Source organism: Salmo salar, chromosome ssa23 (assembly GCF_905237065.1).
Source record: "Salmo salar chromosome ssa23, Ssal_v3.1, whole genome shotgun sequence".
NCBI lineage: Eukaryota > Metazoa > Chordata > Actinopteri > Salmoniformes > Salmonidae > Salmo > Salmo salar.
In genome coordinates this window covers 23,172,874-23,193,056 of record NC_059464.1, presented here as the reverse complement: position 1 = coordinate 23,193,056, position 20,183 = coordinate 23,172,874, and the positions used below count along the sequence as shown (strand labels likewise).

Below are 20,183 nucleotides of genomic sequence, written 5' to 3'. Positions count from 1 at the left end.
CAGGTAACACACACACACTACCCCTACATCTAGTCCTTACAGGTAACACACACACTACCCCTACATCTAGTCCTTACAGGTAACACACACACACTACCCCTACATCTAGTCCTTACAGGTAACACACACACACTACCCCTACATCTAGTCCTTACAGGTAACACACACACACTACCCCTACATCTAGTCCTTACAGGTAACACACACACTACCCCTACATCTAGTCCTTACAGGTAACACACACACTACCCCTACATCTAGTCCTTACAGGTAACACACACACACTACCCCTACGTCTAGTCCTTACAGGTAACACACACACACTACCCCTACGTCTAGTCCTTACAGGTAACACACACACACTACCCCTACGTCTAGTCCTTACAGGTAACACACACACTACCCCTACATCTAGTCCTTACAGGTAACACACACACTACCCCTACATCTAGTCCTTACAGGTAACACACACACTACCCCTACATCTAGCCCTTACAGGTAACACACACACACTACCCCTACATCTAGTCCTTACAGGTAACACACACACACTACCCCTACATCTAGTCCTTACAGGTAACACACACACACTACCCCTACGTCTAGTCCTTACAGGTAACACACACACACTACCCCTACATCTAGTCCTTACAGGTAACACACACACACTACCCCTACATCTAGTCCTTACAGGTAACACACACACACTACCCCTACATCTAGTCCTTACAGGTAACACACACACACTACCCCTACGTCTAGTCCTTACAGGTAACACACACACACTACCCCTACGTCTAGTCCTTACAGGTAACACACACACACTACCCCTACATCTAGTCCTTACAGGTAACACACACACACTACCCCTACATCTAGTCCTTACAGGTAACACACACACTACCCCTACATCTAGTCCTTACAGGTAACACACACACACTACCCCTACATCTAGTCCTTACAGGTAACACACACACACTACCCCTACGTCTAGTCCTTACAGGTAACACACACACTACCCCTACATCTAGTCCTTACAGGTAACACACACACTACCCCTACACCTAGTCCTTACAGGTAACACACACACTACCCCTACATCTAGTCCTTACAGGTAACACACACACTACCCCTACGTCTAGTCCTTACAGGTAACACACACACTACCCCTACATCTAGTCCTTACAGGTAACACACACACACTACCCCTACACCTAGTCCTTACAGGTAACACACACACTACCCCTACATCTAGTCCTTACAGGTAACACACACACACTACCCCTACACCTAGTCCTTACAGGTAACACACACACTACCCCTACGTCTAGTCCTTACAGGTAACACACACACACTACCCCTACATCTAGTCCTTACAGGTAACACACACACACTACCCCTACATCTAGTCCTTACAGGTAACACACACACACTACCCCTACATCTAGTCCTTACAGGTAACACACACACTACCCCTACTCCTAGTCCTTACAGGTAACACACACACACTACCCCTACATCTAGCCCTTACAGGTAACACACACACACTACCCCTACATCTAGTCCTTACAGGTAACACACACACTAGCCCTACACCTAGTCCTTACAGGTAACACACACACACTACCCCTACGTCTAGTCCTTACAGGTAACACACACACACTACCCCTACATCTAGTCCTTACAGGTAACACACACACACACTACCCCTACATCTAGTCCTTACAGGTAACACACACACACTACCCCTACACCTAGTCCTTACAGGTAACACACACACTACCCCTACACCTAGTCCTTACAGGTAACACACACACACTACCCCTACGTCTAGTCCTTACAGGTAACACACACACTACCCCTACATCTAGTCCTTACAGGTAACACACACACTACCCCTACATCTAGTCCTTACAGGTAACACACACACACTACCCCTACATCTAGTCCTTACAGGTAACACACACACACACTACCCCTACATCTAGTCCTTACAGGTAACACACACACTACCCCTACATCTAGTCCTTACAGGTAACACACACACACACTACCCCTACATCTAGTCCTTACAGGTAACACACACACTACCCCTACATCTAGTCCTTACAGGTAACACACACACTACCCCTACGTCTAGTCCTTACAGGTAACACACACACTACCCCTACACCTAGTCCTTACAGGTAACACACACACTACCCCTACATCTAGTCCTTACAGGTAACACACACACACACACACACACACACACACACACACTACCCCTACATCTAGTCCTTACAGGTAACACACACTCTCTCTCTCACTCACTCACTCACTCACTCACTCACACACTACGTCTAGTCCTTACAGGTAACACACACACACACTACGTCTAGTCCTTACAGGTAACACACACACACACACACACACACACACATACGTCTAGTCCTTACAGGTAACACACACACACACACACACACACTACGTCTAGTCCTTACAGGTAACACACACACACACACACACACACACTACGTCTAGTCCTTACAGGTAACACACACACACACACACACACACTACGTCTAGTCCTTACAGGTAACACACACACACACACACACACACTACGTCTAGTCCTTACAGGTAACACACACACACACACACACACACACACTACGTCTAGTCCTTACAGGTAACACACACACACACACACACACACACTACGTCTAGTCCTTACAGGTAACACACACACACACACACACACACACACTACGTCTAGTCCTTACAGGTAACACACACACACACACACACACACACACTACGTCTAGTCCTTACAGGTAACACACACACACACACACACACACACACACACTACCTAGTCCTTACAGGTAACACACACACACACACCACCCCATACGTCTAGTCCTTACAGGTAACACACACACACACACTACGTCTAGTCCTTACAGGTAACACACACACACTACCCCTACATCTAGTCCTTACAGGTAACACACACACACACTACGTCTAGTCCTTACAGGTAACACACACACTACCCCTACATCTAGTCCTTACAGGTAACACACACACACTACCCCTACATCTAGTCCTTACAGGTAACACACACACACTACCCCTACATCTAGTCCTTACAGGTAACACACACACTACCCCTACATCTAGTCCTTACAGGTAACACACACACTACCCCTACATCTAGTCCTTACAGGTAACACACACACACACTACCCCTACATCTAGTCCTTACAGGTAACACACACACACTACCCCTACATCTAGTCCTTACAGGTAACACACACACACTACCCCTACGTCTAGTCCTTACAGGTAACACACACACACTACCCCTACATCTAGTCCTTACAGGTAACACACACACACTACCCCTACACCTAGTCCTTACAGGTAACACACACACTACCCCTACACCTAGTCCTTACAGGTAACACACACACTACCCCTACGCCTAGTCCTTACAGGTAACACACACACACTACCCCTACGTCTAGTCCTTACAGGTAACACACACACTACCCCCTACGTCTAGTCCTTACAGGTAACACACACACACTACCCCTACGTCTAGTCCTTACAGGTAACACACACACATACCCCTACGTCTAGTCCTTACAGGTAACACACACACACTACCCCTACGCCTAGTCCTTACAGGTAACACACACACACTACCCCTACACCTAGTCCTTACAGGTAACACACACACCTACCCCTACACCTAGTCCTTACAGGTAACACACACACTACCCCTACACCTAGTCCTTACAGGTAACACACACACACTACCCCTACATCTAGTCCTTACAGGTAACACACACACACTACCCCTACATCTAGTCCTTACAGGTAACACACACACACTACCCCTACATCTAGTCCTTACAGGTAACACACACACACTACCCCTACATCTAGTCCTTACAGGTAACACACACACACTACCCCTACGTCTAGTCCTTACAGGTAACACACACACACTACCCCTACGTCTAGTCCTTACAGGTAACACACACACACTACCCCTACATCTAGTCCTTACAGGTAACACACACACACTACCCCTACATCTAGTCCTTACAGGTAACACACACACTACCCCTACATCTAGTCCTTACAGGTAACACACACACACTACCCCTACATCTAGTCCTTACAGGTAACACACACACTACCCCTACACCTAGTCCTTACAGGTAACACACACACACTACCCCTACATCTAGTCCTTACAGGTAACACACACACACTACCCCTACATCTAGTCCTTACAGGTAACACACACACTACCCCTACATCTTGTCCTTACAGGTAACACACACACACTACCCCTACACCTAGTCCTTACAGGTAACACACACACACTACCCCTACACCTAGCCCTTACAGGTAACACACACACACTACCCCTACATCTAGCCCTTACAGGTAACACACACACACTACCCCTACATCTAGTCCTTACAGGTAACACACACACACTACCCCTACGTCTAGTCCTTACAGGTAACACACACACACTACCCCTACATCTAGTCCTTACAGGTAACACACACACACTACCCCTACGTCTAGTCCTTACAGGTAACACACACACTACCCCTACGTCTAGTCCTTACAGGTAACACACACACTACCCCTACATCTAGTCCTTACAGGTAACACACACACTACCCCTACGTCTAGTCCTTACAGGTAACACACACACTACCCCTACGTCTAGTCCTTACAGGTAACACACACACTACCCCTACGTCTAGTCCTTACAGGTAACACACACACACTACCCCTACACCTAGTCCTTACAGGTAACACACACACTACCCCTACGTCTAGTCCTTACAGGTAACACACACACTACCCCTACATCTAGTCCTTACAGGTAACACACACACTACCCCTACGTCTAGTCCTTACAGGTAACACACACACTACCCCTACGTCTAGTCCTTACAGGTAACACACACACACTACCCCTACATCTAGTCCTTACAGGTAACACACACACACTACCCCTACGTCTAGTCCTTACAGGTAACACACACACTACCCCTACACCTAGTCCTTACAGGTAACACACACACACTACCCCTACATCTAGTCCTTACAGGTAACACACACACACTACCCCTACATCTAGTCCTTACAGGTAACACACACTCTCTCTCTCACTCACTCACTCACTCACTCACACACTACGTCTAGTCCTTACAGGTAACACACACACACACTACGTCTAGTCCTTACAGGTAACACACACACACACACACTACGTCTAGTCCTTACAGGTAACACACACACACACACACACTACGTCTAGTCCTTACAGGTAACACACACACACACCACACTACGTCTAGTCCTTACAGGTAACACACACACACACTACGTCTAGTCCTTACAGGTAACACACACACACCCCTACGTCTAGTCCTTACAGGTAACACACACACACACCCTACGTCTAGTCCTTACAGGTAACACACACACACACCCCTACGTCTAGTCCTTACAGGTAACACACACACACACTACCCCTACGTCTAGTCCTTACAGGTAACACACACACACCTACCCCTACGTCTAGTCCTTACAGGTAACACACACACACTACCCCTACGTCTAGTCCTTACAGGTAACACACACACACTACCCCTACGTCTAGTCCTTACAGGTAACACACACACACTACCCCTACGTCTAGTCCTTACAGGTAACACACACACTACCCCTACATCTAGTCCTTACAGGTAACACACACACTACCCCTACATCTAGTCCTTACAGGTAACACACACACACTACCCCTACATCTAGTCCTTACAGGTAACACACACACTACCCCTACATCTAGTCCTTACAGGTAACACACACACACTACCCCTACATCTAGTCCTTACAGGTAACACACACACACTACCCCTACATCTAGTCCTTACAGGTAACACACACACTACCCCTACATCTAGTCCTTACAGGTAACACACACACACTACCCCTACGCCTAGTCCTTACAGGTAACACACACACTACCCCTACATCTAGTCCTTACAGGTAACACACACACTACCCCTACACCTAGTCCTTACAGGTAACACACACACTACCCCTACATCTAGTCCTTACAGGTAACACGCACACACTACCCCTACGTCTAGTCCTTACAGGTAACACACACACACTACCCCTACGTCTAGTCCTTACAGGTAACACACACACACTACCCCTACGTCTAGTCCTTACAGGTAACACACACACACTACCCCTACACCTAGTCCTTACAGGTAACACACACACTACCCCTACACCTAGTCCTTACAGGTAACACACACACACTACCCCTACATCTAGTCCTTACAGGTAACACACACACACTACCCCTACATCTAGTCCTTACAGGTAACACACACACACTACCCCTACATCTAGTCCTTACAGGTAACACACACACACTACCCCTACATCTAGTCCTTACAGGTAACACACACACACTACCCCTACATCTAGTCCTTACAGGTAACACACACACACTACCCCTACGTCTAGTCCTTACAGGTAACACACACACACTACCCCTACATCTAGTCCTTACAGGTAACACACACACACTACCCCTACGTCTAGTCCTTACAGGTAACACACACACTACCCCCTACGTCTAGTCCTTACAGGTAACACACACACACTACCCCTACATCTAGTCCTTACAGGTAACACACACACACTACCCCTACATCTAGTCCTTACAGGTAACACACACACACTACCCCCTACATCTAGTCCTTACAGGTAACACACACACACATACCCCTACATCTAGTCCTTACAGGTAACACACACACACTACCCCTACATCTAGTCCTTACAGGTAACACACACACTACCCCTACATCTAGTCCTTACAGGTAACACACACACACTACCCCTACGTCTAGTCCTTACAGGTAACACACACACCTACCCCTACATCTAGTCCTTACAGGTAACACACACACTACCCCTACATCTAGTCCTTACAGGTAACACACACACACTACCCCTACACCTAGTCCTTACAGGTAACACACACACACTACCCCTACGTCTAGTCCTTACAGGTAACACACACACTACCCCTACATCTAGTCCTTACAGGTAACACACACACTACCCCTACGTCTAGTCCTTACAGGTAACACACACACCTACCCCTACATCTAGTCCTTACAGGTAACACACACACTACCCCTACGTCTAGTCCTTACAGGTAACACACACACTACCCCTACGTCTAGTCCTTACAGGTAACACACACACCTACCCCTACATCTAGTCCTTACAGGTAACACACACACATACCCCTACATCTAGTCCTTACAGGTAACACACACTCTTTGTCACACACTACCCCTACATCTAGTCCTTACAGGTAACACACACACACTACCCCTACATCTAGTCCTTACAGGTAACACACACACTACCCCTACATCTAGTCCTTACAGGTAACACACACACTACCCCTACATCTAGTCCTTACAGGTAACACACACACACTACCCCTACATCTAGTCCTTACAGGTAACACACACACACTACCCCTACATCTAGTCCTTACAGGTAACACACACACACTACCCCTACATCTAGTCCTTACAGGTAACACACACACACTACCCCTACATCTAGTCCTTACAGGTAACACACACACACTACCCCTACATCTAGTCCTTACAGGTAACACACACACACTACCCCTACATCTAGTCCTTACAGGTAACACACACACACTACCCCTACATCTAGTCCTTACAGGTAACACACACACACTACCCCTACATCTAGTCCTTACAGGTAACACACACACACTACCCCTACGTCTAGTCCTTACAGGTAACACACACACACTACCCCTACATCTAGTCCTTACAGGTAACACACACACACTACCCCTACATCTAGTCCTTACAGGTAACACACACACACTACCCCTACATCTAGTCCTTACAGGTAACACACACACACTACCCCTACATCTAGTCCTTACAGGTAACACACACACACTACCCCTACATCTAGTCCTTACAGGTAACACACACACTACCCCTACATCTAGTCCTTACAGGTAACACACACACACTACCCCCTACGTCTAGTCCTTACAGGTAACACACACACCTACCCCTACGTCTAGTCCTTACAGGTAACACACACACCTACCCCTACGTCTAGTCCTTACAGGTAACACACACACACTACCCCTACATCTAGTCCTTACAGGTAATACACACACACTACCCCTACGTCTAGTCCTTACAGGTAACACACACACACTACCCCTACGTCTAGTCCTTACAGGTAACACACACACACTACCCCTACGTCTAGTCCTTACAGGTAACACACACACACTACCCCTACATCTAGTCCTTACAGGTAACACACACACACTACCCCTACGTCTAGTCCTTACAGGTAACACACACACTACCCCTACGTCTAGTCCTTACACGTAACACACACACTACCCCTACGTCTAGTCCTTACAGGTAACACACACACACTACCCCTACATCTAGTCCTTACAGGTAATACACACACACTACCCCTACGTCTAGTCCTTACAGGTAACACACACACACTACCCCTACGTCTAGTCCTTACAGGTAACACACACACACTACCCCTACGTCTAGTCCTTACAGGTAACACACACACACACTACCCCTACATCTAGTCCTTACAGGTAACACACACACACTACCCCTACATCTAGTCCTTACAGGTAACACACACACACTACCCCTACGTCTAGTCCTTACAGGTAACACACACACTACCCCTACACCTAGTCCTTACAGGTAACACACACACTACCCCTACGTCTAGTCCTTACAGGTAACACACACACTACCCCTACATCTAGTCCTTACAGGTAACACACACACACTACCCCTACATCTAGTCCTTACAGGTAACACACACACACTACCCCTACATCTAGTCCTTACAGGTAACACACACACTACCCCTACATCTAGTCCTTACAGGTAACACACACACTACCCCTACATCTAGTCCTTACAGGTAACACACACACACTACCCCTACATCTAGTCCTTACAGGTAACACACACACACTACCCCTACATCTAGTCCTTACAGGTAACACACACACACACTACCCCTACATCTAGTCCTTACAGGTAACACACACACACTACCCCTACATCTAGTCCTTACAGGTAACACACACACTACCCCTACGTCTAGTCCTTACAGGTAACACACACACACTACCCCTACATCTAGTCCTTACAGGTAACACACACACACTACCCCTACATCTAGTCCTTACAGGTAACACACACACACTACCCCTACATCTAGTCCTTACAGGTAACACACACACACTACCCCTACGTCTAGTCCTTACAGGTAACACACACACACTACCCCTACGTCTAGTCCTTACAGGTAACACACACACACTACCCCTACATCTAGTCCTTACAGGTAACACACACACACTACCCCTACATCTAGTCCTTACAGGTAACACACACACTACCCCTACGTCTAGTCCTTACAGGTAACACACACACACTACCCCTACGTCTAGTCCTTACAGGTAACACACACACACTACCCCTACATCTAGTCCTTACAGGTAACACACACACACTACCCCTACACCTAGTCCTTACAGGTAACACACACACTACCCCTACACCTAGTCCTTACAGGTAACACACACACTACCCCTACGTCTAGTCCTTACAGGTAACACACACACTACCCCTACACCTAGTCCTTACAGGTAACACACACACACTACCCCTACATCTAGTCCTTACAGGTAACACACACACACTACCCCTACATCTAGTCCTTACAGGTAACACACACACACTACCCCTACATCTAGTCCTTACAGGTAACACACACACTACCCCTACATCTAGTCCTTACAGGTAACACACACACTACCCCTACATCTAGTCCTTACAGGTAACACACACACACTACCCCTACATCTAGTCCTTACAGGTAACACACACACACTACCCCTACATCTAGTCCTTACAGGTAACACACACACACTACCCCTACATCTAGTCCTCACAGGTAACACACACACACACTACCTCTACGTCTAGTCCTTACAGGTAACACACACTCTCACACACACTACCCCTACGTCTAGTCCTTACAGGTAACACACACTCTCTCTCTCTCACACACTACCCCTACATCTAGTCCTTACAGGTAACACACACTCTCACACACACTACCCCTACGTCTAGTCCTTACAGGTAACACACACTCTCTCTCTGTCTCACACACTACCCCTACATCTAGTCCTTACAGGTAACACACACACAACCCCTACATCTAGTCCTTACAGGTAACACACACACACTACCCCTACGTCTAGTCCTTACAGGTAACACACACACACTACCCCTACGTCTAGTCCTTACAGGTAACACACACACACTACCCCTACGTCTAGTCCTTACAGGTAACACACACACTACCCCTACATCTAGTCCTTACAGGTAACACACACACACTACCCCTACATCTAGTCCTTACAGGTAACACACACACTACCCCTACATCTAGTCCTTACAGGTAACACACACTCTCACACACACTACCCCTACGTCTAGTCCTTACAGGTAACACACACTCTCTCTCTGTCTCACACACTACCCCTACATCTAGTCCTTACAGGTAACACACACACTACCCCTACATCTAGTCCTTACAGGTAACACACACACACTACCCCTACACCTAGTCCTTACAGGTAACACACACACTACCCCTACATCTAGTCCTTACAGGTAACACACACACACTACCCCTACATCTAGTCCTTACAGGTAACACACACACACTACCCCTACATCTAGTCCTTACAGGTAACACACACACACTACCCCTACATCTAGTCCTTACAGGTAACACACACACACTACCCCTACATCTAGTCCTTACAGGTAACACACACACACTACCCCTACGTCTAGTCCTTACAGGTAACACACACACACTACCCCTACATCTAGTCCTTACAGGTAACACACACACACTACCCCTACATCTAGTCCTTACAGGTAACACACACACCTACCCCTACATCTAGTCCTTACAGGTAACACACACACACTACCCCTACATCTAGTCCTTACAGGTAACACACACACACTACCCCTACATCTAGTCCTTACAGGTAACACACACACTACCCCTACGTCTAGTCCTTACAGGTAACACACACACACTACCCCTACATCTAGTCCTTACAGGTAACACACACACTACCCCTACATCTAGTCCTTACAGGTAACACACACACACACTACCCCTACGTCTAGTCCTTACAGGTAACACACACACACTACCCCTACACCTAGTCCTTACAGGTAACACACACACTACCCCTACATCTAGTCCTTACAGGTAACACACACACTACCCCTACATCTAGTCCTTACAGGTAACACACACACACTACCCCTACGTCTAGTCCTTACAGGTAACACACACACTACCCCTACATCTAGTCCTTACAGGTAACACACACACTACCCCTACATCTAGTCCTTACAGGTAACACACACACACACTACCCCTACATCTAGTCCTTACAGGTAACACACACACACTACCCCTACATCTAGTCCTTACAGGTAACACACACACACTACCCCTACATCTAGTCCTTACAGGTAACACACACACTACCCCTACATCTAGTCCTTACAGGTAACACACACACTACCCCTACATCTAGTCCTTACAGGTAACACACACACTACCCCTACATCTAGTCCTTACAGGTAACACACACACACTACCCCTACATCTAGTCCTTACAGGTAACACACACACTACCCCTACATCTAGTCCTTACAGGTAACACACACACACTACCCCTACATCTAGTCCTTACAGGTAACACGCACACCTTCTACCCGTTTGAGTGTGCCAAGAGCTGATGTTTTGTTGTGTCTGGTCAGGGCCAGCTCTACATCTCCCAGCAGCCAGTCCAGTAAGATGAACAGCATGCTGTACCAGAAACAGTTCCAGCCCAGCTCTGCTGCCATGAGGGTCACACAGCACTTTCCTGGACAGTTCAACCCACAGGTAATATACACACACACTGGAGAGGGATAGAACAGAGCCTAACACTGACCCTTTTTATTAGAAAGAAATCCAAGGAAAAAGTGTTCGACTCTCCTTCTGTCCCTCCTTTTAGATTCTGTCTCAGCCCAACATGGTCTCTCCTCTGGTGCGCCCCCCCCCCCACACCCAACATGCTAACTCATTTGGTGGAGGGATGCAGCGTTCGCCAATGGGCCCACCACCCATGTCTCCCTCTCTGGGAGGAGGGCTGATGCCCCACCCCCGGCCGCTGCCGCAGCAGCAGCAGTTCCCCCAGCAGCACCTCTCCCACCCCCCCAGAGGGCCTCCTCCCCCCCTCGCACCTCGAGGCCCACCAGGTCCCAGAGGCAACCAGGCAGAGCAGGACCTCAAGGTATAGTACTGAAGGGTTATGGGTACTGTAGTGTATATGTCTTTGGTGAGCTCTACATGTGTGGTGATCTCTGTACAGCAGTGTTTCTCATCTTCGGCCCTTGAGTACCCCCAATGTGACACATTTTTGCTCTAGTCCTGCTTGCTGATTAGTTGACTGGTTGAACTAGAATGTGCCTGGTGGTGAAATCCTGATGTATCCTGAATGAATCCAGCAGTACCACGTCATTGATTTGATAGCTGTATTAACTGGTTCATCTCCTGTCGGTTCCTCAGGCGAAGCAGCGAGCCGAGGTGCTCCAGTCCACTCATAAATTCTTCTCAGAGCAGCAACTCAAGGCTCCGTCAGTCTCCAAACCCTCTCGTCTCGACCAGGGGGGAGGCAAACCCCCCCCCGACATCCTGCCCCCCAACCACCAGACCGTAGGAGTCGTGGAGCGCCCTGAGCCCGACAAATCCTCTCTGTCGGTGGGCAAGCCCATCCGGACCGGCCCTATCAAGCCCCAGGCCATCAAACCAGAGGAGGGGAAGTAGAGCCTCACACATTCTCCACAGAAGGAGAGATGGAGAAATAATCCAGCTGCTCCACTCATTCACACAATCACTCGCTCTCACACATCACCCGTGCTGTTGTTGGAGAGGGGGAGGGAGAGAAAGGGAGGAGAGGTGGGGTGTATAAGTCTGAATGAGAGGGCTACTGTGTGTGCTCCGACCTCCCTCCTCTCTCTCCTTCTCTCCTGTCCTCCACTATTGGGGGTCTGTGTGTTTTCGGCGGGAAGACAGCGACGTAAGCTGTACTTCAAATGTCTACCGCGATGGTAGAAAAAGAGGGAGTGAGAAAAGAGATGAGATCTGCTGCTGAGTTTGCCATTTTTATAGCTCTATGATTTCAGTTCCTTTCCTCTTCTCAGTTGAATCACATGAAGACAGGGCTCTTCTTTTTGTTAACAAAAGAATGTATCAATCTTTTGTTTTTGTAGTTGAACAATCAATCTTATTTAAAGCGATGTCTTTTAGTGAAGCACAGACACGTTCTATTCCTCTGCCTGTCCTCCCATCATTACTAACACAGAGCTATGTGAGTGTGTACAATCTGCATGATCACCACACACACCTTCCCCCTAGTGCTCAAAGGTTTCACCAATATTACTTAAAGAGAAACTATGAAGTAATTCAGTTTTTTTGTTTGTTTTCCTAGAGAGGAAATGTTAGATGCAGCAGTTGATTGCTTGACCGATTGATTTATTGATAAGTCTGCCTTCCCTCCTGCTTTCTGCTCTCATTTCTTTGCCTGACATGGTGATGTATGGGTGTGTGTGTGTGTTTTGTGTTTTGCGTGTTGCACACGTGGGCAGGCTATTGCCCGGTTCTCTGTATCTTTAGCCAAAGGTTGAGCAGCGCAAAGATGTCACAGAGCCTTTCGAAATCCCTGTTGCTATGGCAGCAGAGTGGAAGGGGAGTTATTATGGGTTGACGGTAAACCCTGAATCCAGTCTAGGGATAAGTCTCACACACTCCCCTCTTCCATTCCCCTCCCTGCCTCCCTCAAGAGTAAGGAGAGTAGAATACACCTATAATACACTCCACCACCACCGTTCACACACCCATCCTCGGTGTCTCTCATACACACACTTTACTGTAGGGCACCCTACCCTGCTGCTACTGACAGAAAGAGAGAGTGAGTACTGGTGCCCTTAGCCAGGACACACAGCAGGAGAGGGCTAGAGAGTGGGGGAGGGTTTCATTTTAAAAACTGTAGAAACAGAAAATCATTCAGTGTGGCATTCTGTTAACCCTCACCAAGAGGAAAAGAGACTGGCCGAGAGGGGGAGGAAGAGAACAACATGAGAAAAAAATCCTCCGGAGTTGAACTGTAGTCTATGGTTCTGCTGTGTTCTGGGGCAGAAGGACAGGTGTTAGTGTGGAGAGGAGCGATCGTCCCTGTCTTCTCCTGTCTCTCCAGCTCACTCAGTCTCACTCAAGCCTACACCACTCACTCATCTCGGGTTTACCAAGGTGAGAAGGGTCCTTCAGAAATGTACAGTAGTATGCTCCCCTAGTGGGTAGGGGGCTATGGAGCCAGTTGCCCCACCCCACCCCACTCTAACCAGAACATGGAATGAGAATTGTGTAGGAGGGAGTGGTGGAGGGTGTGATCATGATGATAATTAGTTTAGTTTTTTTGTTTTACTTGTACAGGGAGTACATCGCTGTATTAAAATATGTACGGTCTTATTTACATTCTTGGTTTGGTTAAAGAAACTAATAAAATAATATGCTGTTAAAAAGTGAACCTGTGACTGGTAGTTTATTCTTCAGTCTTAACTCATAATTCAGTCCAAGAACCAACGTGTAGTTGCAGATGGCACCACTAGATGTCAGTATCAAGATGTGCATATCAAGATTAATACAGTAGGAGGGAAAACGCAACATTTACCCACAGATGGGAGCCAGATGTCTCCCAGGATGTATAAATCTGAAGCATCTGTTTAGAACTTCCACTAGCCACCAAATATAGTGAGGGGAAGTCCAGTGGCGGGAAGTTGGAGAAGAATGGAGCTAGATAAATCTTCCCGACATTCAACACATTTTCTCATCAATAGTTCCCAAAACTAGAGTTTGTTAAGAACACTGCATAAAGTTTTGTAGACTTTACCCTTTGCCAAAGTTTCCCCCAAAAAATTGTTTAGGAATGCAAGGACAATTTTTATTGTACGTGCGCACTTCACAGAGAAGGCATTCCCTAACGCAGAAATGCAAATACATGCTAACAGGATCTCATTAGCTTGTGCTCGTCTCTGCCCACTATGCTTAATTTGCTACCATTAGAAACAACACCGATTGAGATATCTTGGGATAGTTACCAGTATCTTTGAGTTAGCTAAGATCAATGTGGACTGTTGTGACAGCCATATCTCATAGCGGCAGGTAGCCTAGTGGTTAGAGCGTTGGGCCAGTAACCGAAAGGTTGCTTGATCAAATCCCCGAGCTGACAAGGTAAAAATCTGTCATTCTGCTCCTGAATAAGGCCATTAATCCACTTTTCTCCAGTAGGCCGTTGTAAATAAGAATTTGTTCTTAACCAATTTGCCTAGTTAAATAAAGGTTAAATAAAAAATAGCCTAGACGTAACATAGTAAATGTAAATCCGGGACACTCAAATTTAGTAAATGTTACATTTGGTATGGTTACTTAAGGCAAAAACGAAAGGAGGATGGTTGGTTGTATAACGTGAATGCCTAGCAACCCAAAGGTTGCGTGTTCGACCCTTATCGTGGACAATTTTAGCTAATTAGCATGTTAGCTAACACCTAGTCTAGTTAACATTAGCCAACTAGCTCACATTAGCCACCTAGCCAACGTTAGCGACAACAAATTGGAATAAGTAACGTAACATATACGTTTTTCAAATTTGTAACATTGTACGTTTCGCAAATTTACAACATATTGCAATTTGTAACGTCATATGAATTGTGGTCATCCACAAATTATTACATATCATACGAAACGTAACATATCATACTGTGTATGAGGAGTGGATTGGTTTTACGTACCGAATAATACGACATGCACTGAGACCAGGTTGGTTGAGGACTTCATCCTCTTTCTCAGGCAGAAACAACACTGCTCACATACACTTTCCATCCAGGGAGGGTGGAAACCCAGGGGCCAGGATTTAGTTGGAATGTGGATGATCTCAACTGTTTTTCCCCATTTCAGTCCTAATATTGCCTCATGTTGAAGTGATTCTCCAACAGTATGGACCTTGGACCCGGTTCATTCAGGAGTCCCTTTTACTGAAACATGAAGTTTATGAGACAAAATGTTGGGTTAAACCAAAGCTTTTATTCATCACAATATTTTTGAAGCTGTCAATTAAAACTATTTTACTCAAAGGGCTCTGGACATAAGTAGTGCACTAGGGAATAGGGTGTAATTTGAGAAAGCGCCATTGTAAGAGTCAGGTGTAAATTAGCAGTAGGCAGGGTGAGGTCTGGTATGTTTGGAAGCCAGCCCCTGAAAGAGGGGAAGTATTCAGGAGGCTAGGACAGACTCACCTCTACACCACATCAAACTCTCTCTGCAGCCCCGGTGGGCTAACGATGAAGAGAACCCATGAAGAAGGGTAGTATCGCTCTCATTCCTCTACCTCCCTCCCTACAATTAAACACAACAGCGTTCCTCATTTCCTGATTCAGTGGAAATACTTCTGTCTCCCGTCCACCCACATCACGTGTATGTTTGGAGAGGTACCGGTAAACATGTTATTGATGATGTCTGCTTCTGAAGGCTGAGGCATGAGAAATCATGCCTCTCCTTCCTGATGAGGAACCAGCCACCAGACACACCAGTCTGGGCACTTACACATACCAGGAATGACTGACTGGAGGGACTTTCACACTGCATCCCATTCCCTGCTGTTAAACAGATACGACAAAGATGAGTGATGATGATAACACTGTTATAACACCATGCATTGATTCAGCTGTCAGCCAACAATAATTGAGAAAATGCTCCAGTGAAGTTAGTTACACAACATCTATCCAGGTACTGCTATGTGGAGGACATTCTAGGAATTGGGAGGGCAATGGCTTTCATGGAACTCTGTAAACATTACGAGCCTCAGCCCATAGAAATATCTCTGTGAGTAGGCTAGTAAAGGTAGAGAATCCTGTTAAACACATTGTAATCACTGGACTTATATTAGGCAGGCCACGCAGACACATCCAGTCTATGTAAACATTTGTGTGTTTATGTGTGCGCACGTGCATGCTTGAGTGAGTGTGTCACATCTGCCTGTCTACATAAATACCTGAAATTAAAGTAACTGTCCAGCGTTTCCAGATTTCTATGAAATATGACTTATAATTAATTACATTATGAGTGAAAAAGTTTTCTTCCATTTTTTTAAAATGTAAGTTCATTAAAAAAACATTTTTCTAAAGTAAATTTCATATTGTGTGTCCTACTCAGAGCCGCTAGGCTGTGAGAGGACCTGTGAGTGCTCTAGCATCGGTCATAGCCTCACACACTGGGGCCATAACAGGGCTGGTGGGAGATAGGGGGGCTATCATGTTTCCCATGCCAATAAAGCCCATTGAATTGATAGGGGGCTAGGGGTATAACACCACTGGGCTGGGGGAGGGGGGCTAGGTATATAACAGGGCTGAGGGGGAGATAGGAGGGCTAGTGATATAGTGCGCTTCAGAGAGATATGGCTTTGACCTCTGCTGACCTCCAGGTCAGGAGGAAATGTCCCAGTTATCTTGTAAAGACCATAGCTGACAGGTGAGGCCATGGATATGAAGAAGGATCTCTCTCTCACACACACACACACACACAGACAAACCGTACCTTTACACATTGACTTGGTATGGTTTCCCATTGTGTATAGCCTCGTTGATGTTATTTTATTGGGTTACTATTTTTCCTTGAATTTATTTGGCACATTTTTCTTACCTACTTTTTTAAAAACTGCATAATTGGTTAATTAATAAGGGCTCGTAAGTAGGCATTTCACGGTAAGGTCTATACCTGTTGATTCAGCGCATGTGACAACTGAAAAGTTATAGGACCAACCATCTGGTGTGTTTGTTAGGAGTACCGAGGCCTCTTAGACACTAAAAAAACAGCAGACCAGGAGCGATACATGACCCTTCACATGAAGGACAAGCCATTTGTCACTCTCTTTGGGCTGGGATAAAGACAAATACAGCTCCATCCAATCAATCAATCAAATGTATTTATAAAGCCCTTATTACATCAGCCGATGTCACAAAGTGCTGTTCAGAAACCCAGCCAAATACCTCAAACAGCAAGCAATGCAGATGTAGAAGCACGGTGGCTAGGGAAAACTCCCTAGGAAGGCAGGAACCTTGGAAGAATACTAGAGAGGAACCAGGCTCTGAGGGGTGGCCAGTCCTCTTCTGGCTGTGCCGGGTGGTGATTATAACACTACATGGCCAAGATGTACAAACGTTCATAGATGACCAGCAAGGTCAAATAATAATAATCACAGTGGTTGTAGAGGGTGCAACAGGTCCACACCTCAGAAGTAAATGTCAGTTGGCTTTTCATAGCCGATCATTCAGAGTTAGAGACAGCAGGTGCGGTAGAGAGAGAGAGCATGTCCGGGACAAGGTAGCACGTCCGGTGAACAGGTCAGGGTTCCATAGCCGCAGGCAGAACAGTTGAAACTGGAGCAGCAACACAACCAGGTGGACTGGGAACAGCAAGGAGTCATCAAGGCATGGTCCTAGGGCTCAGGTCCTCCGAGAGAAGAGAGAAAGAGAGAGAGTTAGAGGGAGCATACTTAAATTCACACAGAACACCAGATAAGACAGGAGAAATACTCCAGATATAACAGACTGATCCTAGCCCCCCGACACAAACTTTTGCAGCATAAATACTGGTGGCTGAGACAGGAGGGGTCGGTTGACACTGTGGCCCCGTCCGACGATAGGGCCAACCAGGCAGGATATAACCCCAACCACTTTGCCAAAGCACCGCCCCCACACCACTAGAGGGATATCTTCAAACCACCAATTTACTACCCTGAGACAAGGCAGAGTATAGCCCACGAAGATCTCCCCCATGGCACGAACCCGAGGGGGGCGCCAACCCAGACAGGAAGATCACGTCAGTGACTCAACCCACTCAAGTGACGCAACCCTCCTAGGGACGGCATGGAAGAGCACCAGTAAGCCAGTGACTCAGCCCTCGTAATAGGGTTAGAGGCAGAGAATCCCAGTGGAGAGAGGGGAACCGGCCAGGCAGAGACAGCAAGGGCGCTGTCAGTGCCTTTCTGTTCACCTTCACACCCCTGGGCAAGACTACACTCAATCATAGGACCTACTGAAGAGATGAGTCTTCAATAAAGACTTAAAGGTCAAAACCGAGTCTGCGTCTCTCACATGGATAGGCAAATCATTCCATAATAATTGAGCTCTATAGGAGAAAGCAGCGCCTCCTGCAGTTTGCTTAGAATTCTAGGGACATTAAGGAGGCCTGCGTCTTGTGACGTAGCGTATGTGTAGGTATGTACGGCAGGACCAAATCTGAAAAGATAGGTAGGAGCAAGCCCATGTAATGCTTTGTAGGTTAGCAGTAAAACCTTGAAATCAGCCCTAGCCTTAACAGGAAGCCATTGTAGAGAGGCTAGCACTGGAGTAATATGATCACATTCTTGGTTCTAGTCAAGATTCTAGCAGCCGTATTTAGCACTAACTGAGGTTTATTTAGTGCTTTACCCGGGTAGCCGGAAAGTAGAACATTGCAGTAGTCTAATCTAGAAGTGACAAAAGTATGGATACAGTTTTCTGCATTATTTTTGGACAGAAAGTTTCAGATTTTTACAATGTTACGTTGATGAAAAAAAAGCTGTCCTTGAAACAGTTTTGATATGTTCGTCAAAAGAGAGATCAGGGTCCAGAGTAACGCCGAGGTCCTTCAGTTTAATTTGAGACAACTGTACAACCATCAAGATTAATTGTCAGATCCAACAGAAGATTTCTTTGTTTCTTGGGACCTAGAACTAGCATCTCTGTTTTGTCTGAGTTTAAATGTAAAAAATGTGCTCCATCCACTTCCTTATGTCTGAAACACAGGCTTCCAGGGAGGGCAATTTTGGGGTTTCA

General features: G+C 46.6%; 1 protein-coding gene across 1 annotated transcript in view; it reads left to right on the top strand.

Annotated features, from left to right (window-relative positions):
* prrc2c (proline-rich coiled-coil 2C) overlaps positions 1 to 14,839 on the top strand; it is a 62,032-nt gene extending 47,193 nt beyond the window's left edge. Inside the window, 3 exon segments of the mRNA XM_014169335.2 lie at positions 12,030 to 12,156; positions 12,269 to 12,547; positions 12,823 to 14,839. Of these exon segments, the coding sequence (XP_014024810.2) occupies positions 12,030 to 12,156; positions 12,269 to 12,547; positions 12,823 to 13,080 (664 nt within the window). The 3' untranslated portion in view covers positions 13,081 to 14,839.
* The last annotated feature ends 5,344 nt before the right edge of the window (positions 14,840 to 20,183 follow it).